This window comes from Dama dama, chromosome 12 (assembly GCF_033118175.1).
Source record: "Dama dama isolate Ldn47 chromosome 12, ASM3311817v1, whole genome shotgun sequence".
In the NCBI taxonomy this organism is placed as follows: Eukaryota; Metazoa; Chordata; class Mammalia; order Artiodactyla; family Cervidae; genus Dama; species Dama dama.
Genome location: NC_083692.1, coordinates 65,575,667 through 65,602,062, shown reverse-complemented (window position 1 = coordinate 65,602,062; position 26,396 = coordinate 65,575,667). Strand labels below are relative to the sequence as shown.

The 26,396-nt window shown below is 46.4% G+C and overlaps 2 protein-coding genes across 6 annotated transcripts in view; one reads left to right on the top strand and one right to left on the bottom strand.

Annotated features, from left to right (window-relative positions):
- RAD51 (RAD51 recombinase) overlaps nucleotides 1–2,987 on the top strand; it is a 38,516-nt gene extending 35,529 nt beyond the window's left edge. Inside the window, exons 7-10 of the mRNA XM_061157558.1 lie at nucleotides 247–360; nucleotides 698–827; nucleotides 1,042–1,163; nucleotides 1,622–2,987. Of these exons, the coding sequence (XP_061013541.1) occupies nucleotides 247–360; nucleotides 698–827; nucleotides 1,042–1,163; nucleotides 1,622–1,745 (490 nt within the window). The 3' untranslated portion in view covers nucleotides 1,746–2,987. The remainder of the gene's footprint in view (nucleotides 1–246; nucleotides 361–697; nucleotides 828–1,041; nucleotides 1,164–1,621) is intronic.
- A 163-nt stretch (nucleotides 2,988–3,150) lies between these two features.
- Nucleotides 3,151–19,354, bottom strand: RMDN3 (regulator of microtubule dynamics 3). 5 transcript variants are annotated; one of them, XM_061157552.1, is made up of 13 exons: nucleotides 19,266–19,354; nucleotides 18,679–18,872; nucleotides 16,590–16,779; nucleotides 16,037–16,180; nucleotides 10,925–11,219; nucleotides 9,915–10,020; nucleotides 6,860–6,920; nucleotides 5,309–5,384; nucleotides 5,066–5,143; nucleotides 4,731–4,829; nucleotides 4,402–4,455; nucleotides 4,189–4,269; nucleotides 3,151–3,885 (listed from the first exon to the last, which is right to left on the bottom strand). In XM_061157552.1, the coding sequence occupies exons 2-13, from the start codon at nucleotides 18,863–18,865 to the stop codon at nucleotides 3,832–3,834; spliced, it is 1,425 nt and encodes a 474-aa protein (XP_061013535.1). In that variant the 5' UTR covers nucleotides 18,866–18,872; nucleotides 19,266–19,354; the 3' UTR covers nucleotides 3,151–3,831. The 5 variants fall into 5 exon arrangements, with proteins under 5 accessions (XP_061013535.1, XP_061013534.1, XP_061013533.1 ...); XM_061157551.1 differs by lacking the exon at nucleotides 19,266–19,354 and adding an exon at nucleotides 19,088–19,259; XM_061157550.1 differs by lacking the exon at nucleotides 19,266–19,354 and adding an exon at nucleotides 19,108–19,259.
- Nucleotides 19,355–26,396: the final 7,042 nt, after the last annotated feature.

Here is a 26,396-nt window from a genome sequence, read left to right as displayed (position 1 = left end):
CTATTTGGAAATTTCTCATTCTAGTTCAGGAGTCCTCAAAGAATAGATTTGGTTTATTCTGAACTCCTGCCAGGTAGATCTACTCTAATGTAGTTGCTGTTCTCTCTTTCTCTGTAGTTTCGCTGGGCTTCCTAATAGAAAGGGAATTATATTCTTTAGCCTTCTTACTATCACTTCTTACCTACCCATTCAGGTAATTTCATTGCCTTAGTTTTGTATGCAGCCTCAAAATGCTCTCTCTTCTAGATATGGCCTCTCTGGCAGTGATGTCCTGGATAATGTAGCATATGCTCGAGGGTTCAACACAGACCACCAGACCCAGCTCCTTTATCAGGCATCGGCCATGATGGTAGAGTCCAGGTATGTGGGCAATAGAAGATACTGAGCATGTTTTCCCAGAGCCCTTGACTTGAATCTTGTACAGGCTGTGGCCAATTTGATAGTAGCTTGAATTAGAAATGGAGAGATTCCAAGTTTTAGTTCCTATTTTGACACCCTTGCTTTGTGATTTAGGTCAAGTCACTGTTAAAATATGAAACTATAATTCACCTGAACTTGTTGGAAATTTTGCTATAGGTTAACTCAAGTGCATGTTGTATAAATAAGTGTAGCCATAAATATAAAATGTTAGGGTAGTGGGAAAGGGAGCAACATCTGACATAGGCTTCTAGAAACAGAGAATCTGGGTTCCCTGTAGGTATGCACTGCTAATTGTAGACAGTGCCACCGCCCTCTACAGAACGGACTATTCGGGTCGAGGTGAGCTTTCAGCCAGACAGATGCACTTGGCCAGGTTTCTGCGGATGCTTTTGCGACTTGCTGATGAGGTAAGTTTTGGGGTAGGGACAGAGAATGCCTAATTTCAGGAGCTATGAATTCTAGTAGCCTTGCCAGGAGGCCAGGTTACTGGGGCCTGGTATCATCAAGGTATCAGTTAGATATAGAGACTTTAGTCATTCATTGCTTTGGGGAGGGGGTGGCAGCAGTAAGGCTCTTGGAACGTCTGACCACAAACAATGACGTTTATGCTCTCCCTGTCAGTTTGGGGTAGCAGTGGTAATCACCAACCAGGTGGTGGCCCAGGTTGATGGAGCAGCCATGTTTGCCGCGGACCCTAAGAAGCCTATTGGAGGAAACATCATTGCTCACGCCTCAACAACAAGGTAAAGTCGACGGGACAGGTGCTTCACTATGCAGTGTCATAGTAACTGTGAGGCAGACAGGAACATAATATTTCCATTTAAACCTTGTTAAAGCCACTAGTCTGTAATTAGACACAGGAGCCTTGGCTTAACCTAATTGTCACACTCTGGTTAAAACTAATGTTTGCTTTTAGTTCATAAAGGAATTAAAAGCTCAAGTGTGGAGGAATACATTTGAAGAATTGACAATGTCTCATTATTTTTTTAAAAAAGGTTTCAATATAGGAAATCCACTGGGGGCAGGGAGTGAGCAGAAATGGATTTCTCTGGATGGGAAGTACCCTAAGGAATACAGAAAGATCCCCCAAAATCCTTCTAGGAAACATATAAGTCTAAAAACCTTTTAGATCTACCATAAATAGATCAGGAATAGAATTTTTTAATTATAATTTTGGTGCTTTGGTCTGTCTTTGCCTCAGATTGTACCTGAGAAAAGGAAGAGGGGAAACCAGAATCTGCAAAATCTATGACTCTCCTTGTCTTCCTGAAGCTGAAGCTATGTTTGCCATCAATGCGGATGGAGTGGGAGATGCCAAAGACTGAATTGTTTTTCCTTTGTGATAAACCTTAAGCGCTGCAGACTAATGGAAAGGACTGCTCCCTGGAGTTTTTCACAGGCTTCTTCCTGTTGTGACTGCCAGCCAAAGGCTTTCAGGAAAACAGCTATTATATCGGCTTTTCTTACGATGTAAACACAAGACAGGTCAGTGGTCACAAGCTGACCTGAACTGTTTATTCCTTCTGGAGTATATTAATCTCTATGTGATTTCTTTGGTTTGGGGGGTAGGTATGAAATACCTTTGACATCATAGTGCCTTGGGATTGACTCAGGACTAACTGCTATTGGCCACTTTTATGTCTCCAAGAGAACTAACTAAAGCTGGAGAGACCTGACTTCTCTGTCTTAATAATGTTAGGAAAAAATACCTGAGCTATGTAGCAAATGGAGTGGGTCGCTTCACAGGTTCTTTTCCATCAGTAAAAACTGTTAAATCGGAAGCAGGTTTTTAAGTTTGTGTGTCTGAATTAGCTTACGTAAGAATTTTGTTTTAATATTAAGAGCAATTCAAGATAATCATTTCAGAAGCTCTTTAGTAGATTCAGTGTGGAGCTGCTAATAAAGTAGTTATTTGTAGGGAATGTGCTGTTTATAGGAGTTACTCTGGTACAGCTGAATATTTCAACGTAGGGCCTTCATAATACTGTTTTGGCTCTGGAAAGGAATGATCAGTTTCTATTACTTTAAAACTGAAAATGTAAAGGGGAAGTCCCGCCTTCAGGTGATTCACTTTATTCTCCTTTAAACTCATAGAAAGTATCACAAGATAGCTACTCCGTAGCATTCCTGTGGCCTTTGTTTCTATTAAGGTTTGTATTGCATAAATCTGGTACTTGCCCAGATTATTCTGCTTTTTAGGGGTTTGAGATACTCCTTCCCCTTCACGTCTACTCAGCGTGAGTTTTAAGCAACTCTTCCAATTTCAAAGGGCCTCTTGGCTAGAATTGGGTGGAGAGGCAGTGCAAATCACAGGCTATTGCCTCTGTTGATCCTACTGTATGTAAGGAGATAGGAGGACAAAATTTAATGCAACTTTGTTTTAAAAATAGCTGTTCCCTGACCATAGACCAGAGTGCCTCCTAAGTCTTCTTCCCTTTTTTTCCATCACAAAACAAACCTGGAATGATGTAGTAAACCCACAGTGACAGACTCTGGAATGAAAGCTTGGTTCTTATATAAAAACATCTCAATCTTTTAGACCTATAAAGTATTTTAAGTGACCTTGACCTACAAACTTGTCTCAGTTTTTCTTTAACCAAAGAGCTTACTCTAAACTATTTGGTACTGTTTTTCTACTTCTCTGCAATTGCCTCACAGTAAGAAACAATTATTTAAGTGCCAAGAAAGAATTAGGAGCTGAAAACAAACATAGAAAGGGGATTATAATCATTTCTAGTTAAATTTAAATTTTGGATTTATTTCAAGTTTGTACCAAAATATATTCCAGGCAACTCTTCAGATCATCATTTTCAGTGATAAGCCTTATGCACGGCTGTTCCAAAAGCTGCCAGAACCCTGGGAGTCAGGTGGTCCAGCCCTCAGCCCAGGAGTACAGTTGCGATCCACATGATAGATTGAGCAGAGGCAACACCCACGGACTCCCTGACCTTCTGCCCTGGTAGGTTGGGGTGTGTGATCTTAGGACTATACATACTTTGGTTCTGGATACTAATCAGTGAAAAAGATTAGGAGTACACATTCTGTGTTTTGTTCCTATAGCTCTCTGGAGTTCATCCAACTCACCAGCAGTTGAAAGGCAGCCTGCAGTGTTCTATCCACACTCTACCCTAGGGCAGGTGTATACTAGTCTCGATTTTTTTGAGAACTCACTTTATGGAAAAAGTAACAGAAACCTAGGTCTCAAGTACTTCCCCAATTTCAGATTAGGTAAGGAATTAGAATAAATTAACCAGTAGGAAGAAATTGGGGAATCGTAGCAAGCAGCAGTCAGACCTAGGAGTCAAGACACTCCCTTAAGCATTCTTGCTCAGTTCCTGATCTAAGCAGGACCTAAGGGGAAAAGACTTAATTTTTTTCTTTCCTCAAGTCATGAAGCCCATTGAAATGTGATTATTCTCCTAAAAGTACTTCCAATTCTTCCAGGTCCTTCTGGAAAGCTGAATCCTAGGAAAACAAGAGAATAAGACTAGGACTTTAAATCCAAGCAAACATTTCCTAAACCATTGGTGCCTGAGAATAGGCCCTTTGCTTCCTTGCTATTGCCAGTCTTTTTCCCACTTTCCCAGGACAACCTGGAACCTACGAACTCTGTCTCCTCCCCAGGTGAGATGTATAAGAAAAAACCCACATGCAAAGTGCAGACTCTCTTTGGAGGGAAATAAGAACCATGGGAAGATATTCTTTCCTAAAAAGTCACATAATGACTCAGTGAAAGAACCCTGTGTTAGAAAAACTTTTAAGTATTACCTCTTTAGTGACATTTGGCAGCTCCAGGGCCAACTTCATCCACTGTTTAGCTTCAGGGTTTTTCCCTAGTTCTTTGTAGCACTGAGAAGAGACAACAGTGAAAACCTGGGAGAAATACCACCAGGAGACTAGAAGGGAATGCGTGTATGCTTTCAAGAAAAAATATCAACATACATATATTTCATCTATGTTGAAATGGGCAGATGAGTTTACCTTACAAATATATATCCTTCCTGCTTTGGAAAATCCTGGCTGTAGTTCTTCAGCCTGGAGAAGGGAGAAGGCATTTTTTCAGTAAGAGGTTCCGAAATCCAAGTCAGGCTAAAGTTTACTAGAGTTCCAGTATCCAACCTGGAGATTGATTCAGTGAGTCTGCATTTTTTTAATAAGCCCTTCCAGTGGTTTCTCATTTTCCATAGAACAGGCACACATAAATTTGCCCTCTACCAGAAACCCCTCCCAATACACTAATGTCCTTAGGGAAAACAAGGTCACCCTGGCCTTTCTGGCTGCTGTCCACCCTTCCCTTCCCTCCCTGATACCTTTAGGAAGCTTGAGAGGGCATCCTGCACAGTAGCACCAAGGGGGCTTTCACTCAAGGCTGTCGCGGTTTTTTTTTCTAGCCAGCTCAGGTGAGAGACCTGCCACCAAAAGATCAAGGTGTAACTAAAAACTTAAGTATCTTTAAGAACAATGAATGTTCTGTACTGAAAGAAAAAGGGGCCAAATAGGACTGCATCCAGTCACCACTACCATGACTGTTCGGAGGGAATGACACATAAGCCAGACCATGTTAAGGACCCTGATCTTCCCTGCAAGGTGATCAGTGTCTCAGGATAGTTTGGGCCTTTGTGTCAAGCCCTGAAATTTAGCTCACCTGGTAGCACCACCTGCCAAGGAGAAAGTGAGCCATGGGGTTTTCTGGCTTGAGAGCAATGGCTTTGTCCACATGCTCCTAGAGTGTAAATATAAACAAGGTAACATCAGAGAGCAGAATTACCAAGGGAAGAGAGGCAAGTCACAGAGCTGTCGGGTAGGAACACCTTTGCAAAGAGCTAGGTTGGAGCAGGTAATCTGCACTAGACCAGCACCAGGGAAGGGGAGGAGAAGCCTTTCTCACCTTGAAGCTAAAGCCACTCTGGATGCGCCTCTGGATGCCCTCATGCTCAGCCAGCTGACCACAAAGCACTGCGTACCTAGGGGGGAAGCAGCGGCACGCTCAGACACAGGACTGAGGATCATCCCTGCCAGGAAGGGGCTTCCCACCCATGGCCAATGGCACAGCCCAATACTTCATCTGTACATAATTCCTCTTTTCACAGACCTGTGGTCCCAATTCATATTCTTTAGCAAATACAGTGGTAGGTTCACAATTCCCCAAAGTACAGTGGGTACAAAAAAGGTGGGCTCTTTTATATTTGCAAGGTCTCAATCCAAATGTCCCCTCATGATCAGTATAGCCATAGCTGTCATAAAAACTTAAGCAGGTCTCTAAAAATCAGCATCAATATGTAAGAAACCTGAATACACTATGTCTGCTTAGCCTGGCAAGCATACTGGTACGTCACTGGGAAGCTGTTTGGGAAGGGGATACTCTAGAATTACCAACAGAAGCAGAGGAAGAAAAGGCCTCCAATTTCAGCCCTCTCCTCGACACCCTCCCGGGGGAACAAAGCCATCCAGCTTCCAATTTTCTGTCTTCAAAAACAAAGGTCTTATGACCCCAGGCCCCTAGGGTTGTTTCTGGAAGCAGAGTTAATGAGGCTCTAAAGGCCCAAATTGCTTTTTTGTGTACTCACTAAATATTGAGGGGTATTTGTATCCGATACTTCCAGAGGCTTATTTCCAGTTTAGTCCAAATAACTGTTTCCCAAGAAAAGCTAAGAAAGTATGAGGTCAGTTTCCATCCTTGTGACCCCAGAAGCCCCAAGAGTGCGCACAGGGAAGCAACACCTGTGACACCTAAGAGACAGTGACCTGGCATCTAAAAAGAGGCACTGCAAAGTTTCAGCAACAGATGGGGAAACATAGCCTCTCCAGCTCACAATCTGAGGACAGAGTTATGGAAAGCAGCAGGGAGGTGGAAAAGGAACACTTTTACTAAAACCGAGGTGCCTAGAACCAGGCCTCCAGGCCACAGGTTGGCCCTGACCCACACAAGGTGGCAGGACTTTGCCCACAGGAGATCACAAACAGGGCTGATGCTTTTGAGGACTAATACTGGCTGCCAAACTTCCTGGGGGTGAGCTCACATCTATGTTTCCTCATGTCAGCAAAGCGAAGAAGCCAAAGTCCACCACCAGCCAGGGATCGCAGCTAGGGGAATGAAGAGCTTGTGTGGGAGAGGGGAACTGCCAATGTCCCAACCTCCCTGAGGAGCCAGGAGCCGCAAGTTTGAAGCCAAGGATGACTTGTAACAAAGCTATTCATTTCTCCAGGTTTCAATAGGAAGCTGTACTACTCTCCATTATCTCACACCCAAGGCACTTCCCAAAGGAAACTCCCCAGGGTCCCTGGCTTGGGGAAGGATGGGACATACGGAAATAAAGGCCAGAGCTTCCTCTTCTGGTGCCTCTGGCAAATGCCTGTTTGGCCAGGGCAGAGAAAAGAAAGGCTGTGCTCCACTCTAACCCATGCTGGCTCTTTCTGGGCCCCTGCAGGGTGTTATTACCACTGATGACACTCCGCGTTCTCATTCCCTTTCTCCAGAGCGACCTCAGCTGCTTCTTTTCCTGTAAGACAGAGGTGATCCAGAGTTGACACAGGCTCCCGTGACCCTTCCACGGGAGAGGCTGTGGGAAGATGGACTTCTCTAGCTCTCACAGTTCCCACCCAAGCAGGACTTATAAATAGTTATGCACTTGAGCAGAGTGAAGAGCTGCAAATAGCTCTTCAAGGATAACTTCCACTTTGCCTTGCTTTCCCTATCTCTGTCATCAGCTGTCCCAGCTATATAACACCCACCCCATGTGCTCAAAGCATTTCAAATATAAAAGGACTCAAAAGCAATCAGTGTCCCTAGTAGATCATTACCTGGAGAGTTTTTGATTTGGGGTCTGTGGACAGGCCTTAGGGTGTCCATGAATCCCACTGAAGTTGCATATAATATTAGGCATATGTCCATTTTCTTGAGAGGGTCCACAGCTTTGATCGAATTCTCAAGAGGACCATGATCTAGGAACAGTAATCATGGCTCTGGGCCAGAACTCCTCACTAGAGCCAAATGACCTGGCATCTGACCAAGGATGACTTTCATGTAGTCCTTACCCAAGTTTTCCAGACACCAAAACTAACAGAAATCAAGGCCTAAACACATGCAGGCTCTTGACAAGGGTACCCTAGAACGTCAAGGAGCTGGAGCCCTCCAGATGAGACCATTACACCTACACACTGGAGAAAACAACACTGTGAAGTGGGACGTCTAATTAGAATCAAGAGGGCTTCCATAAAAGAGAATGAAATAATGCCATTTTTAGCAACATGGACAGACCTAGAGATTATCATACTAAGTGAAATAAGACACAGAAAGACAAATACCATACATCACTTATGTGTGAAATATAAAAAAAAAAAAACAAATGAACTTATTTACAAAACAGTTTAGAAAGCAAACTAGTTACCATAGGGGGTGGGATAAATTTGGAATTTGAGATGAACAGATATGAACTACTATATATTAAATAGATAAACAATAAGGACCTACTGTATAGCACAGAGAACTATATTGAATATCTTGTAATAACCTATAATGGAAAAGAATCTGCAAAGTATATCTATGTATAACTGAGTAACTTTGCTATACCTCTGAAATATTGTTAAGTCAACTATATAATAAAAATTTGAAATAAAAAGAATTTTTCAATGGTGAGGGCTTGAAAGGGAACACAGAATGGAACAAAAGTAATGTGTTGAGGTGATAGGCTGGCTAATCTGAAATGTTTCCTCATGTACAAGTGATCATGGTATAATTTTGTATATGCAACAAATACATTTAAAGAGAACAAGAACCCTACAGTTCCTCTATCCAAGCAGAAGAACCATACGGCTCTACCACTGAGGGACACTGTCTCTTAGGGGACTTCACTCTGCCCCCTTCAAAGCCCGCACTCACTAGGGAAAGAACGGTGAAGAATGAGGCAACCAGTTTCTGCAGCCTCCTGATGGTCCAGCTTCTAGAGGCAACACAAAATGAACTTTAGATCCACCAACAATGGTCCTAAAAAGTTAGAATCACAGAGCAGAGCCTTCAAAGACTCTCCACAGTCCCCTGACCTCCAGAAGGAACAGATCTGTCTGGGGGTGTTACAGGGAGCCAGACCAGTGTGGGCACAGCTGCTTCTCTAACCACTGCTCCATCTCCACCTTCAGAGTTCACACTGGCTGTTAGTACTGAGAGATGATCAAAAGGAAAAGGAAAGGTGGTTGTTGCCACCAAGAGTCCAGACACCAGCCCCAAATGCTGGTCAGAATCCTCACCTGAAACACAGGAAAAATAGCAGAAACTGTTTTGAAAAGAAGCAGACAGTAATTGAGCACCTTCAGTTACAACTTCCAGGGATTTTTCTGAAGATCAAACACTGAACTCAACTGACCTTTCTGTATTGGCAGAATTCTACAACAGTTTATAGAATAACGACCTTGAGGTACTGTCAGACTCTACATTATCAAAAATTCAATGTCTGCAAGGCTGTACTTATAAAAGTGGGGAGGCAGATAGTTCAGTTAACTGGATAACTGAACTACAAGATGTGGAAGTCCACTGGCGGTGCCTCACTCAGAGGGTGTGTAGCTAGGCAGGACACATCACCTTCCCCGTAAAACCAGTCTTTAAAAACCTCAGGATTCTTAACAACTTCATGACAGTAGAAGACAGGCCATGAACATGGCACAAGTTAGATGCACCCTACATGCCCCTGGGACAGATTTTGACAACAGAGTTGCTAAGTAGACCCCAGGGACTTCTAAGCTAGTGATATTCACCCCAACTACTCCTTCCCGGCACTCACCAAACGTACTCCACTCATTATATTCTTAAACACCTGCCCGACAGGCTCCATAACTGAAACTAGATTCCTAAGCAACAGCAAAAGAAACCCTCCTTAGGTTAAGAGAGGTTTTGCCCTTTGTAGTTAAGGAATTAGGACAAAGAACTGTGCTAATGAAACAACTACAATTGACCCTGAACAACGCAGGGGTTACTGGTCCTCTGCCCAGTCAAAAATCCACGTGTAACTTATAGTCAGCCCTCTGGCTCAGCAGTAGAGAATCCGCCTGCGGATGCAGGAGACAAGGGTTCAATCCCTGGGCTGGAAAGACTCCCTGGAGAAGAAAATGGCAACTCAGTGTTCTTGCCTGGGAAATCCCATGGACAGGAGCCACTGCAGAGTCGGACTCAACTTAGCAACTAAGCAACAACAAATCCTCAGGCCCAAGCAACCATGGACTGTGTGCGTGCTCGTGCTGCTCAAATCACTGATGTTCAAGGTCAACTGTACTACAGTCACATACGCCTGTGTGACTCAAGCCCCATGCCATGCAGGAAAGCAGGGACTGCTCTCTGTCTCCAGGAGGAAATGGGTCTCCGGGAGCTAGTCTGTCCCTGGTGAGTACCTGAGCCCCAGCTGCCCTGATAGTCTGCGTCTTGGTGGGTCCCTTGGGCCCCAAGCCGCTGGGCTGGCTCCACCCTCAGAATCAGTCCGTTGCACCACGAGGCTGTCGGCACTTACCACTTAGGGCATAGGACCTCTTCTCACTCGCCTCCTCAGCAAGCTCACACATGTCACTGTAGGCCCGGGCCAGGCGCCAGAGAAAGTCCTGCCGGCTTCCATGCTGCTACCCAAAGAGAGAGATAAGGCTCCCTTCTTTCAGTAACAGAGAACCGGGGCCCTGACATTCTCCCCACATTCTACCTTTGAGTGTCTTGTAAACACTGATATCAGGCCATCCCACATGACCTCTCACCTGCAGTTAGCTGGTGACATTCTCTCTAGTCATTAGATTGCACAACCCACAGAGTGAGGGCATCCTGGCCTCCTAATCCTGTGAGGAGGAAAGGTCAACTCCAACATGGAATGAGTCACAGCAAGAGTGTGTGAAAATGCCCAAGAAAAGGGAAATTCTAACTTTGAGGGCATTTATAGCTCAGTTCAGTCACTCAGTCGTGTCCGACTCTACAACCACATGGACTGCAGCACACCAGGCTTCCCTGTCCATCACCAACTTTCAGAGCCTACTCAAACTCATGTCCATTGAGTCAGTGATACCACCCAACCAAACCATCTCATCCTGTCGTCCCCTTCTCCTCCTGCCTTCAGTCTTTCCGCATAAATTCTGGCAGTGAACTTGAGAAGGGAACTGTGATTGAGTGACCCACACACTTGTCACTGGTGATGAAAACTTCAAATGGGACAGGCAGCTGTGGGTCTGCCTCAGGGAAATAAAAGGGGAAAAGTTCCAGTTCTTTCCACATTTCTCGCAATGCCGAGAGGAGCTCTTGCAGTTGCTCTACCAGAGCCAACTACCCGGGGGTGGTGGGGGAGGAAGCGCTGGGACAGGGAGTACACAGGCCCCTGGGGCGACCTCAGCCTCCCTGGAAAAGGGTGTAGGTCCCTGAGGGCAGATGCAGAAACTCGATGAGTCACCCTCATTTCCCTTCCCATGTCACCTGGCAGGGCCACTGACAGACTCATGGGAGTGAGCAGGGGGAGGCGAGGTACAGAGGCCGTCGGAGGCTTACCGCCAGCTTGTTGTTGAGCAGCAGCTGGAAGCCCTCCCGCTTGCCCTGCTCACTGCCCTGGTGCAGCTCGTCTGCCTGCTGCAGGAGGGGCAGCACATCTTCCTGGCCAGGGGAGCCCCCAGCCTCCAGGGCTTCAGGCTCCGGACCCAAAACCACTTCCACCTCCACCTCCAGGTCCAGGGAGTCCTTTCTCCCCATCTTCACGGTCTCGCAGCTCACTTCATCTTCCCCGTCACCGTCACTCTCCCTTTCAGAGTCCCGCTCATAGTCAGACTCAGCATTGGCTGTTGTGTAACTGTGGCAGGGAAACAAAGTGACAAGGTCAAGGGAGGGGATTACTTAACCTCAGATCACCAGGGGTCTAGCCTCCTCCACAAAGAGGGGCTCTCCACGGCCCTGCGGTCATCAGCACTGACCGTGAGCCATGCCCCTCGCTGGGGGGGCACTCAGTCCTCAGAGAATGCTTCCTGGGGAACCGTGGGGAAATGATCTGGGAGGGGAAGAGTGACCAACTCGGAGCCCTGTGACAGTCAGAGGCCGATATGAGAATCCACTGCTTAGCTACCACCACGTCTGCCAGAAAACAGAGAAAGCCTAGAAAGGTATCAACAAAATGTCAGTAGACCTCTCAGGGCAGAGAAATTAATATCCCCCCTATATTTTAGTATTAGATAGGATTGCTTAAGGGAGCGTATATTCTTATAAGTTATAAAAGTTTAAGATAAAAACCTTAAGTAGGTGGAGCTCGATGGCTCATTAGGGGAAGGGTTTGTCAATCATTTTTGTTTTATCAGCCAAATGCACCTGCCAGAACCAACATGGGTGGATGCCAGCCTCTGTGGCTGTGCGTGGCCACAGATATACATATTTTCTTTCTCAATTCAGTGTATACCTCTGTCCCAAGTCAGTAACCAAACCTCAACCACAACAGGAGTGTCCCTTGGAAACCTTGGGAGTTGGTGGGGGGAGTGGGGGAGGGCTGCAGCTGGAAGCAGGAAAGGCAGAAGATGCAAACAATCCCTTAGGAAGGTGTCTGTGGGGCCGCCATCCAGGTGTCTCCTGGGGAGCCCAACTCTGATTGCACCCACTGTTTCTCTTGGATCTCTGCCTCCACCAGCAGCTAATGATAGTGTTCTCCCCAACTGCCAACTGAGTCAGACAAAAAATGAGCAGAGCAGGAGATAAGGCTTCCAGGGGTCACAACCAGACACCAAAGAGCCCCCAGGTTAAAAGCAGGTTCTGTGTAAGCTAGCAGGTTCCAAGACACAGGGAAGATCCTTGAGTAACTTAAGGATAAGCCTTCCTCCGTCCCGAAATTAAAGACAGGTAGGATCCCTGTGGCTGGAGCAAATCAGACCCGAAGGAGAGACACAAACAAAGTCACAACAAGACAGTCTAAGGTCAGGGGGGCTGACTACTGCAGGCCCAAGTGCTGTCCTCCTCATCTGGAAAGCCAGAGAGGACAAGGGAGCAAGCAAGTAACCAGACCTGGGGTCCAGTCCATCCATCCTATTTCTTTATAGAGGAGCTTTCAGATGCATTTAACAAAGGTGCTCCAGAAACATCTATTACAACAAATTGTAAAGTATTTAAAACCTTCCTCACCTTGCTTTTTAAGGAGGTTATACAAATATCTCCCCACTCAAGCAATTTGCAGTAAAAACTTTAGAAATTAAAGGGACAAGAAAAAGTGGTATCAGATTTCACAACCAACCTGGATGGTGATGAGCAAGACCACACAGGGGCAGCCTAGAGAAACTCTCCTAGGCTCCTAGGCTTAGACAATAACCTGTCCCATCCAGAAAGTCAAATCAGTGGCTACCAGAGCCCCTATTCAGCCCAGCCAGGCCCAGAGGCAAAATGAGTAAATGGATTTTTGGCGGGTGCAAGCTTGAGTCTCATCACTTCACGTTGCAAAAAGGAGAGGAGACCCCACTCATTCCCTGCTCAGCTGAAGGCTGCCTTGGCACATGGGGAGCGACCCCTACTCTCATCCTGCCTGAGCTCAGTCTCCAGGGAATGGAGCCAGGAGGAAGGTCCTTCAGTGCTATGATCCCGCTGGGCCCTAAAGGCTGGAGAACTCACATAGGCAAGGAAAAGGAGAGGTCAGGGGGACCTTGCTGCCACCCAGTGAGAGCTGGTGTCACAGCATTCTCCCACATTTCTTGGACCACATACCCAGCCGCTGGTGAAATCCACCAGAGAAGAAGGGGCGGCCCCTTTGTTCAACATGCCTAGCAGCTTTTGAGATGAGTCACGGACCTCTGAAAAGGTCCTTTGGTCCTGTGCACTCAGGCTAGACACACTGTTCCCCCTGTGGAGCAAGGACTCAAGGCTCCCTTGAAGCAAGCAGGGCAACTCTGCTCCTTAAGGAGAGCCCCCAAGTCAGGGATCAAGGACTCATACACACAGCCCTCCCAGCAATTACATTTCTTTCCTCCAACTGCTAAGCCCCATCAGCAGTGCTGAGCTGAGGCAAAGACAAGCAGGCCTGGGCCCTGACCCTGCAGTGGTGGGGAAGATAAGACCAAGAGGAACGAGGTGATAAGCGAACGCCCAAGGAGGAGCAGCAGTGAGGCTGCAGGCAGTGGCTCTTGGCTGGAATGCCTGGACAGGTTTGCCAGGGGAGCTGGTATTAGGGCGAGCTGGGTTTTGCAAGGAGGGAACTAAAGCTGCGTTTGGAACAAGGCTCTGGGAACAAGCTCACGGACCCACCCAGTGATTCGGACTCTGGCACATTCAGCTGATCCCCTGGGAGCTGTTTTATTTGGAAGAAAGAGAGAACACAGCTTTCAGTGCAGCAGAGCTGCCCATCAAATAGTCTTATTCTTTCATCCCTCAAAGCTCTCCTTCCCCAGGGCCCACATGTTTAAAGCCACTCCCAAGACTTGGTCTCCTCTCCCTTGACCATGACCCTGACCAAACGAATGATTCACCATGGCCATTGCTCCAGACAGGAGTCGGCTAACCCTGTCTTGCCCCATGCACGACCATCGGCTTCCACAAGGCCAGGATCAGTCACAAGGTTGAGCCTGCTGGAGCTATTATCCAGGAAGCCACCCTTTCTCTCCAGCTGCTAGAGGCAGCTGGCAGCCCTGTCTGCCCTGTACGGCTGTGGGAGGCCCAGTGAGCACCCCAAGCTACGAAGCACCCATAAACTTCCCTGGTTAATCACTCTGGCTCGTGCTGCTCCCAGAAGCTTGTACAATTTCTTAAAATTATCATGAAGGGGTTTGAGTTCTATTATCCTAGTCTTGGGCAGAGCTGTGACCTGTCCTTAGGTTCCACACTCATAAAGCTCAAATGTCAAGTAACTGGCTTCCTTGGGTTGCTTAGAGATGCTCCTTAAGTTTCAGGGCCCACTATTGACTATTTCATCCTTTCTTTTTAATCCAGACGTGTCAAATATTAATTTCCTTTTTGCCCCCTCTAACACAGTCTTCTGGAAGCATGTCTCAGCTCACAGATACTAGGTAAATTGAATAGAAAACGGCCATTTCTGTGAGCCCTTGAGATAATAGGGGTCAGACCATCCAGGCAACAGGACCAAAGCTCTTCCCCAAGACTTCACTTTTTCAAGAGGCACCTCAGCAATAATCAAATTTGGCACAGATGCCCAATGGCACTGACATGGAAAAGGACTAATACGTCTCTTACTTTTCTTAGAAAAGCAAATGAAGAAAGGCAGGAGAATATATTGTTTAAACAAGAACACAAAGCTGAGGGACTTCCCTAGCGGTTCAGTGGTTAAGACTTGAAGTTTCTAGCAGGGGCATGGTTCCATTCCCGGTTGGGGAACTAAGTGCAGAAATAAAGGCTGACACTTCTGAAGAAGATGTACTGAACAGACACACTGCTCTGGGCAGGTCTCAGTCAATGGGAAGAACTGTCCTGGGCTGTGGGTGACATGTCTTCCCTGAAGGCCCTTCTGTGCTCTGATAACCAAACCAGGCCTCAGAAGGCAGATGAGCCTGGTTGAGCCTGCGCTTAGAAGCTCTGCAACCCTGGGCCCACAGGCATCAAACCTCACTAGGCCTCAGGTCTCCATCTGAGAAGCAGGGCAAAGAATATCACCTACTCCATAGGAACTTTGTGAGACTGAGGAAATACCTCTGAAGTGCTTTCCACCGTGTCTGTCACAAGGGAGGAATAAACTGTAGTTAATATTATGAAGTGTTTCAGCTGAAGAGGGACATGCTGCAAAGATTATCATGAATGACTAGTTTAGCTTCTAGTTTCCATGTGCACATTTGTAGCTACACCAGTCATTCTGCCCTGACATGTCAGGCCTGACTGCTCACTTCACCAGTCCCTTCCCTGAGGAGGAAAAAGGGTCAGCAAAGGCCACAAAGAGAGACCAGCCTCTAGACCTCACATGAGCCACCTGGATGACTGGGCCTTGAAGCAGACAAGGGCAGATGCTGCTATTAACAGCATCAAGCACTGCAACAAAGATGTTCATTCAGACTCCATTCGTGGGACAGAAGTTTCAAAATGGCACCAGTGGTTTAAAACCAAAAAGCCTTCAGCCTGACCAACCTGGGGGTTCCACCAGACTCCTGCCTGCAGCCCTATCTCACAGTAAGGCCTATGGCCAGACCTGCTGGCCCACCAATTATTCAGCTGAGTTACCGCCCACCTGTGAAGAGGGCAGGGGCACACAAGCATATCTTCCCCTGTGGGAAGAGAACTTCCCGAGGGAGGGAGCATGCTCAGTGCTTAGACAGCTCTGTAGACCTGGCCCGGTCACTCAGTGAAGGGAATACAGTCATTAAGACAAAGCTTACAAAGTCCTCGTGATAACAGGAAACCACCCAACCAACGTTACAGTAAAACAAAAATAAAGGATCTAATAACTAGGTAAAAAGCAAACCTACTCTGAGAAAAATAACAGATGCAAACAGTAACTGCTGTTAACATTTCCATTTGTCAGGATGACATATGGTGGATGGCTTTTCTTATTTCAACTGTTTTGTATTTCATTTGTTTATATCCTTACCTTGTTCTAAAAATTATTTACAGCAGCTTGGTGTGAATTTTTCATTCTAAACACTACTTTTACACAATGTAACCTGGCTGAAGCCACAGCTGTCTCCAGGAGAGATGACTCACCCGCCTTCACTCTCGGCATCCGTGAACGTGGCTCCAGAGGTGGCCGTGAAGTAGACAGAGCTGGAGCCGGTGGAGTCACTCCTCTCCCGGGCAAATGGGAACCTTCGCCGCCGAGCCACTTTCTGGTTCTCTTCCATATGCGATCTGAAACGCAAGCTTCTTTCCAGAGGGTGCCATTAGGCCCTTCCAGCCTGCCTTTCCCCTCACCATGAGGGAGCCTCTTACTACTACTGCTCATTAAAGGGCCAAAAGCAGAGAAATTCTGGGGTCTCTGCCAGGAGAGCAAGAAGGGCAGATGGCGGGACCCAGCCTACAGAGCAGACCAGGTTAAACAGGACAAAGTGTTTCAGCTGCTGCAACAGACCCCGAGGGCCCAAAGGCAAGAACTCAGGCAAGGCAAGGAATCAAGCACATGGCTTCCCTGCCAGTGAGGTGAGAAGCCAGAAAACTGGCTGTGTCCTTACAGACAGACAGCAAAGGCTGAGAAAGCTGTTGGGGCAGGGAAACGCTAGGGTGCAGGGGCCAAGACAGGAAGGAAGGCTGTAATACTCACCGGACCTCCCCCACAATCTGCCCAGCAAGCCCCTGCAGACTGCTCCTCAGCTCTTCTACCTCCCGCCGCAGCGCCACCAGGCTGGTCAGCACAAACTCCAGGCGGTCCAGGACCTCCTCCTGTCCTCGTGGAAGGCTTGGCAGCACTGCAGCATCGCCAGCCTCACCCGGGACTGCCCGCAATGGCCTGACTGGAGGAAGGAGGATAGGAGACAGTGAGGCCCCATGGGATAGAGGGACGAGAAGATCCTGCACCCAGAATTCAAGAACACTTGCTTCTCATTGGAGTTCAATTTACAAATATCTTTGAGGCTCAGATATTCACAAGTCCCAGGTAACAAACCAGGGGGGAGAAAAAAAAAAAATCAAGGTCCCAATCTTTAAACGAGAGCTCTCCAGGGAATTCTCTGGTGGTTCAGTGGCTAGGACTCCATGCTTTCACTACCAAGGGTCCACGTTCAATCCCTGGCTGGGGGACTAAGATCTTGCAAGCATGGCCAAAGGGGAAAAAAAGTCCACAAGAGCCCTCTGTTCCAAAAACCTTGCACCCAGGGCCCTTCATCAGCACTGTACACCTTGGCAGATAATGTAGAATGCTCGCAAGAGTGCGATAACTAGAAGGCAGGATAGCTGCCCTGCTGCCCAAATCCCATGCAGTCAATACTTACCACACAGAAAAACTGAAACTGAGCTTACTCAAATTCTGATCTTGCACTTCACAAAGAACAGCAAAGAACACTCTTTCCTCTCAAGAGCTTCATTTAGTATTATCAGAGAGTGGCAAGGTAAACGGAAGGGGGGGCGGGGCAGTCACTGAGAGAAAAGGTACACCGGGAAAAACCCACCCAAACCCCATTGGAAAAAAACATCATCGCCAAGCCCTGAATTGAGATCTAAGTAAACGCTAAAAAACTGATACCTAAGACAAGTGGGAAATGTAAAAACAGGAAAGAAACCAGAAAGGCAGGACCCACAGTCCAAGCAAGCATAAAGCTGTTAAAGGAAATCTAGTAACAATAAAGGCTGGATTACTGTACAGACCCAACAATGTTCCAGCATGTAAAGCAAGAAGGATCCCTGGGAGTGTGGCCACCATCTCCCAACCTCAGTAGAAGAAAGACTACAGCTAAGAAATTATGAACCAACAAATAAAATAGGAAAAGAAAGGAAGGGTAAGCACATTTGCAGCACTAGGTTACCACCAGCTTATAAAATGCTGACAGACAATTGCAATCTAAGGTGAAAACTCTTAAGACTCTTCGAAAACTAACTTTTCTGAACCATCTGGCATTTGGTCATCAGAGGAAACATGTGTTCCCAATGAACATGAGGCAAGATGACTTGATTGCTCTTCTATCACACACACATGAGGGGAGTGGTTTGGCCGAGCCCTAGATGCTTTGCTCTGATGGGTTAACATTAAAGTTTTCCAAAACTGAAAGTACTAACCATTTGTGGCTGGCTCCCAGCCATATTCAGCTTCAACTGCAGTAAGTGCACTCCCGACCCCATGCTGTGGGAACTCCACTGGACCAGGTGACCAGGCCCAATCCTGCCACTTACTGTGACAGCCTCGGGAAAGTTACACAACTTTTTTCAATCTCAACTTACTCATAAGAAGGATTAAAAAAAAAAAAAACACAACTTGAACTATACAGTCTCCAAGGTGCCTTCGAATGTTAATGTTAACCTAATTTAATACATAAGCCTCAAGAAATTTTAATTCCTCCAAGACTAGTTTCTCTTTTTACTTTCTTTTGGGCCTTTCCTCTACTTATTAAACACCTCAACCACACTAAGCAAGTAACTTTAATACATACACAGCACTTCTGCGGCCAGAACTAAAAGTGAAAGCTAAGCCTTTTCACTATATACTTGCCTGCGATTCCAGGAAAAAGACGACAGTAGAGGAAGACTGCTTTTCCTTTTCGATAAACTTTCCCCAAACTTGAAAAGAAACTCTTGGGCCCCGCACCCACCCCCCTCTAATTTTTCCTCTGTTGTCCTGCCCCGCAGGTTCTGCTACAAGCAGCCCGGACCCCAAACCCACCCCTCAACAGTCCCTGAGGCCTCAATAGCCCCGGTCCTACCTTGGCGTCCAGGCTCTGAAGTCTGCGTGTAGTCCAGAGAGTTGGACCGACTCTGGCTCTGGCCGCGGCGCTGGGTCCGTTTCCACCGCTGGCTGTAAAGGGCACACAGGAATCCAAGGCCCGCGGCGGTGCCCAGCAACAGTCCGAGCCCGGCGCGTGCGCCACCCAAGGTCCCCAGACTAGACATGCTACACCTGCAGCCCGCGTGAGCCACCAGGAGCAAGCGGGCGAAAGAAAGGAGAGAGATTCGTTGAGTGTGGTCCACCCATCGCCAAAGCCGAACCCTTGAAGATAACATCCCTGCCCAGACCCCAAGCATTCGCCACCCTCACCCTAGTCCCGACCTTAAGGTTTCTGCTAGCCCCCAGGCCTGACTATCACGCCGCCCACCCGGCCCTTCGCAGCCTACCCTCCAACACGCCCCCTAACCCTGATACGGGAGTCAGGTCGACGGGCTTCCAAACTCCTCCTCCAGCCTCACGACACTGCAGACCGCAAACCCGCCGCCCTGGCTACAAACCGCTGGCCTTCCCGCCGCGCCCTTTGAAGGCGCCCCAGTCTGTCTGGACCTCAACTCAGACTCTTACCCTGCCGCTAGCTACTTCGGCGAAGGCCGCGGCTTCTCTGTCAATGACCGTGACGTCATCAAACGGTGCCAACTAGCTGCCTCGCGCGCCTATAAGAAGGCGGGGTGTGAGCAGACCTTCGAAACTCCACCTCGTGGCCAGGGTTTTCTCTAGGGGGCGGGGCCACAGGCACAGTCAGAGGGGCAGAGCCAGCAGAGATCTCGAAAGGCGAACCGAGAATGGGTTAGAAGCCGAGTAAAGGGGGACAGGGCTTCCCAGCTGGCGCCGCTAGTGGTAAAAAACCTGCCTGCCAATGCAGGAGATGTAAGGAGATGTTCGATCCTTGGGTCAGGAAGATCCCCTGGAGGAGGGCATGGCAATCCACTCCAGTATTCTTGCCTCGAGAATCCCATAGACAGAGGAGCCTGGAGGGCTACAGCCCATAGTGTCGCGTAGAATCGGACACAGCTGAGCGAATTAGCACGCACAAACGGGGGAAAGCTGAGAGATTCCGTGGAGTGGATGCTCAGAGCAGTAACTCCATGGTCTGGCCAGCTGAGGTTCCATTTCCCTCCAGTCATACCAGGTTACAGCTGAGGTTCCATTTCCCCAATCACACCAGGTTACTTAGTGTTCCCGGAATGTGCTCCGCATACTCAACGTTTCTACCTTTTCCACTACTGCTCGTTCTGTCTTGAACCCCTACCTGGAAAACGCCACCCCTCTCCACCTTTCCTTAACCCTCGGTCAAAACTCAGACTTTATTTGATTTCAGCTCAATTTGTTTACGTGTTTTTACTCAAATCATTTACTAAGCTCAACGCAATAGTGCCTTTGGCAATTCAATTTAAAACAGGTAAGTTGTTGGTTATCCACAACAGGCCCTGAGTCCCCAGGGCCAGCTTCTGCCAGTTGACATCTGAAAAACTTACATTGTAGATGCACACCCCATCATTTAAAAAAAAAAAATCTTAAACCTTAAATTGTCGTTGTAACATTAAACAGGGACAGGCTTATAAAAACTTTTTAATATCCAGAATGAAAATTAAATTCATTAAATTAATTCCTCTAATGATAACATTTCAAATGTTTGCATGAGGCTGAAACTTGGGTTGATCTCTGATTGCTTAAATTGGTTGATAGCATTTCAGATTTTGTTTTAACCATTTTTTCCTACCACCTGTGACTTGTACTTTTATAAATCTATTTTACTCCTGTGGTTTTATGCAACTTGTAGTTTTAGAAACTAAAAAAAAGAGAATCACCTGCAGTCCAGTTGTTATGACTCTGTGCTTCCACTGCTGGGGGCTCAGGTTCTACCCCTGGATGGGGAACTAAGATCACACAAGCCCTGCAGTACAGGTCAAAAATTAATTAATTACTTAAAAAGTAAACAACACATAGGGACTTCCCCGGTGGTCCAGTGATTAAGAATCTGCCTTCCAATGCGGGAGACATAGGTTCCATCCCTGGCCAGGGAACGTCTTAAGATCCAACATGCCAAGGGAACCCTCTTACACTGTTAGTGGGAATGCAAACTAGTACAGCCACTATGGAGAACAGTGTGGCGATTCCTTAAAAAACTGGAAATAGAACTGCCATATGACCCAGCAATCCCACTCCTGGGCATACACACCGAGGAAACCAGATCTGAAAGAGACACATGTACCCCAATGTTCATCACAGCACTGTTTATAATAGCCAGGACATAGAAGCAACCTAGATACCCATCAGCAGACAAATGGATAAGAAAGCTGTGGTACATATACACAATGGAATATTACTCAGCCATTACAAAGAATTCATTTGAATCAGTTCTAATGAGGTGGATGAAACTGGAGCCCATTATACAGAGTGAAGTAAGCCAGAAAGATAAACACCAATACAGTATACTAACGCATCTATATGGAATTTAGAAAGATGGTAATGATAACCCTATATGCAAGACAGAAAAAGAGACACAGATGTATAGAACAGACTTTTGGACTTTATGGGAGAAGGCGAGGGTGGGATGATCTGAGAGAACAGCATCGAAACATGTATATTATCAAGTGTGAAACAGATCGCCAGTCCAGGTTGGATGCAGGAGACAAGTGCTCAGGGCTGGTGCACTGGGATGACCCAGAGGGATGGGATGGGGAGGGAGGTGGGAGGGGGGTTCAGGATGGGGAACACATGTAAATCCATGGCTGATTCATGTCAGTGTATGGCAAAAACCACTACAATACTGTAAAGTAATTAGCCTCCAACTAATAAAAATAATTGGGGGCAAAAAAAGGCTTAATCACACACACAACACACACACAAAAAAGATCCCACATGCCTTCGGGGCAACTAAGCCTGCACACCAAAACTACAGAGCCCATGCATCTTAAGGAAAGAGCCCTTGTTAAGACAAAATGCAGCCAAAAATAATAAATGAATACATATTTGAAAAAAATTAAAGACAAGATTTTTTTATGGATTATGGTTCTAATTTTATTGTCAGCATTTCTTAAAAGTTAAATTTTAGTTTAGTGGGAGTCAAAATATCTAAACCAGTCCTCCCAAATCCTTGACTAGATATTATATTTATTTACTTTTTAATTGTGAGATATTTTACACATAGAGCAGTACATTTGGGACTTCTCTAAGTGGGCCAGTGGTTAAGAATCCGCCTGCCGATGCAGGAGACATGGGTTCAATTCCTGGTCCAGGAAGATTCCACATGCCGCAGAGCAGCCAAGCCCTGTGTAACAACTACTGAGCCTGCACTAGAGAACAGCTCCTGCTCACCACAACTAGTGAAAGCCCTCACAATGCAATGAAGATCCAGTGCAGCCAAAAATAAATAAAATTAATAAAATTTTTAAAAATTCCAGAGGCTGTGGTGAAGGCTTTTAAATAAAAAACTTTACCAATATCTGCTACTGATTTTTTTTTCCAGCTACTCATTTTTAAGGATTCAGTTTCATTAGTATTAGTACCTCTTGAGATACACTAAGAGATTAAGTATGTTGTCTTGGTGGTGAGAAAGGAATGCTTTTAATATCTTTTCCATATTTTTCCTCATTTTTCTGAAATAAGCATGTATTTCTTTTGTAATAAGAAAAAACTTAGTATTTTTACTTTGGAGGGAATAAAAACCTGTTTAATTAATTAATTCCTTAGTGGAATTAATCTTTTCTTTCTTTGCCTTTGAGGCTTGGTTACCTCTATTACAACTGGTTCCATAAATATTTGCTTTCTAGACTCTCTACCCACTGGACTGCTTACTCTTCCAGGATGGAGTTCAAGCCTGATCCATTCCCTATGCCTGCTACTGCTAAGTCACTTCAGTCGTGTCCAACTCTGTGCGACCCCATAGACGGCAGCCCACCAGGCTCCACCGTCCCTGGGATTCCCCAGGCAAGAACACTGGAGTGGGTATTCCCTATGCCTAGTACAGCTCTAATGCAAAGACCATCCATAAAAGCTGCATGGAGGAAGGAAGGAAATAAGGAATGACCAATATCCAGCCTGTGCCACATTGATAATGCTTTTGTTACCAAACCAGATTTGTTTGCCCAAAGCATGGCAAGTCAAATGCTAAGACACAGAGGTTTGCAGCAGAAAAAGGATTCATTAACAAGGCAGCCAAGCCAGGAGACAGGAGAACAAATCTCAGATCCACCTCTCTAAAGGCTTGAGATATAAAGAAGCAGGGTGGGGGACTTCCCTGGTAGTTCAGTGTTAAGTATCCGCCTTCCAATGCTGGGGACATGGATTTAATCCTTGGTCGGTGAACTAAGATTCCACATGCCAGGGAGCAACTAAGCTCCTCTAACCACAACTGGAGAATCCCACCTGCCACAACAAGAGCTAGCACAGCCAAAGTTTTAAAAAAAAGAAACAGGGTGATCTTAGGCATGGGGGAAGGTGATTAGAGATAGGAAAAGGTAAGGTAAATGGTGTTCTGTGTGGCCACATCTCAGTTATACACTTCTGCATGGGATGTATGTTGAAAAATGCAGGCACTTAGCATGATCTGATGGTGGAATTTTGACCCTCTTACGTCGAGGCTGTTCACTGGACACCTCTGGGGGCCCGGTTTTAGGGTCAGTGGTCCCAACCAGTCTCAGCCAGCTTGAACAGAACATGAACTCATTCCAAGTTCCTAAGAAACAACTTGAGCTCCCGTTGCTATAGCGACCCACACTTCAAAGGTGTTATCTGTAGGGGTGGTTAAGGAGTCTTGTGATATATTACCCAGGCTATGTGACGCTTGCAGGGTATGAAATTAAAGAGAGAGAGAGAGAAAAAAACACAAATTAAAGCTAGCTTTTAAAAATAAAGCTCACTTTATCAGTGAAGGGAGTTTATAAGCAGAGGGGGTTTTTAACAAGCTGTTTCTTATCTACTGTTCTGTAAAACAAGGTAATAATTTGCTAGTCATAAGCCTCTGTTAACCCTGTGGACACAGTTTCATTTTCATAATGAAAAGCTGAGTTGGAGAAGAACAATTTCTCCTCCTTTTATAGGGGAGGAAGATCTGCCAGATAAACTGATTGTGGCAAGAGGTGAGGCCAGATGGGAAGACCAAGTAGGGGAATTCATTTCCTCCTGGATATTAAAGATGTTATCTGGTGTGCATGCCTCTGCCAGGGCAATCAGCAGTGGGGTAGGTGATTCTGGATGGAGAACTCTTTCTTATGCTGCATCTGCAGACCAGTTTTGCAAATTTAATAAATCCCTGGCAGTCTGAGATAGGCACTGCCCTCCTGTTTCCTCCCCGCCCCTCCACAGTCCCTCCTGAGAGAGTAGAGCACACCCCAAATCCCTGTCTGGTCTCTGCCCAGAACATGAGAGCCTTCTGTACCTGGCTCTTTCAAGAAAGGTGACATATGCCTTGGGATGGTGGCCTTACCTCTAAGACACTTGACATTTTAAAAAGATTGTTCTTATAAAATATTTAATGGCTACAAAATAATACTTATAATATAGGTATAAAAACTGAGTACATTTATAATCCTCTGCACCCATATCCCAGTGTAAGAAGGAGAACATCACTTTTGTCTTTTAAGAACCTGCATTTCTGTCTCTGCTCCATCCCTTTCTCTTCTCTCAGAGGTAACCTCTACCCTGAATATTACATTTATCATTTCCTTCAAATTGTCTAATTTTGCACGTTTGTGAGCTTTAGATAAATAGAATTATTCTGTATTTTTCCCAATATTTGCTTTTTCATTCATTTTTATTTCTATAGTTTCCATTGTATGAATCAAGCAAAAACTTGCTCTACTTCAGATGGCAATAAAGACTGTTTCCAGTTTTTTGCTAATTACAAACAGTGCTGTTATGAATATTCTTTTTTAATATTCTTGATGCAGTCAGTGAGTCTTCCTAGGTTTATCGATGAGAGGTTTGATGGGTCACAGTAATGAACATCTTAAGCTTTACTGGATGATGCCTGCCACATTGTTTTCCAAGGTGATTGTAATCTATCATAACAATTTGTAATCCCAACAGTAATGTTTCATGTTTCAACTGTTAGGCATCCTCACCAATACATGATGCTCGCACATTTTGGTTTCTTTGCAAATCTGTAAAGCATTATCTCATTGTGGTTTAATATGCATTTCCAAATTTCTAATGATATTGAACATCATGTTTTATGTTTATTGCTTATTTCCACTCTCTCTTTTGAAAAGTGCCTAATCGAGTCATTTGCCCATTTTTCCTTTTTCTTCCTAATTTGTAAGATTTCTTTATATATCCTGGGCATTAATTTTTAGTTTAACAAATCCTTTGTTAAAAATATGTCTTATCTCTCTAGCTAAATTTCTAGTCCTGGAGGTAGAGAATAGGGAAAGAGAGTACAGAAAAATAGATTAGACCAGGAAGGATCCTAAAGGATTGTTGTTTAGTTGCTAAGTTGTGTCTGACTCTTTTGTGACCACACAGGCGTATCCCACCAGGCTCCTCTCTCCATGGGATTTCCCAAGCAAGAATACTGGAGTGGGTCGCCATTTCCTTCTCCAGGGGAAATTCTCAAAACAGGGGTCGAATCCTCGAATCCGAGCCTCCTGTGTCTCCTGCATTAGCAGGCAGATTCCTTACCACTTCCCTGAGCTTTCAGGGAAGCCCGTTCTTTAGGGTTACAACTTGCTATTTATCCCTTGTATTTCTCTCCTCATTGGTCAAAGTGCTGGAGGCACAGAGAGAGCCCTGTAAGTGCCCTTCACTGAAGTGAAGATTTTTCAAGAGCCTGGGAGGGAAGGTTACAGGCTGCCTTTGTTTTGCTTTTCTTTTTTTAAAAACCAATCACAGAAAGGCAGATGTCATAACAAGGCAGATGAAGAATGTTGTCAGATTTTGACACCTCCAGATGAGGGCGTGAGCACGTGGGGGTGAACTAGCCGCCCTCCTTGGTGGCTGGTTCGGGGAGTTTCTTTTGTCCCAGGTGTTGCCTCTGTTCTCCTGCACGGGTGCCGTATCTCTCCGGCTTCACGGGAAGCTCTCTGAACGGCCAGATTCCACTGGTTTCTGTCTCTCTAGGCCTGGCACTCAGCGGAGTGCTCAGTTCTCTTACATACTTACCTACAAGGCCACGGAAATGCAAGGTTCCGCCGCTGCGCTAGAAACTACAGTCGGGGAGGCGGGAGTGCGCAGCGCACGGGAGGGGGTCTCCTGTCTGTCTGCCGTGCGCTTAATGAATCTCCGGAGAGTGTCCTGGGTCGGAAGTGGGGATCCGATAAACGTTTTAGAGGACTCTTTGGGTGAGGTGGGCAGGAGCTTGGGAGACCTCAGTGGGGTCGCCCTTTGCTCCCTGTTGGGCTTCACAGGGGCTGCGACGGGGACCAGCAGGACTTTGGAACCTGTTACTGGAGGTGTTGCGATAACAAGGAGCAAGGTCAACACGCGCGCTGGGCGCCACGGCCCAACGCAGCCAGCAGAGCTCGGGGGCCGCTCCCATCTCCGGGGCGCCGGTGAGGAAGCGATCCCCCCACTACCCAACAGAGGTCCCTCCTCGCCGCCGGACGACCCTCGGAAGCGGCGTGTGACAACACAGGGTCCCAGTGGGCTGCCCCAGGGCTGGGGGCGGGTCTCGAATCTCCGAGCTCCGGGCGCGTCAAGGGCGCCCGCTCCTGATTGGCCGGTCGAGGGGCTCACGGACCAGGCGCTCAAGGATTG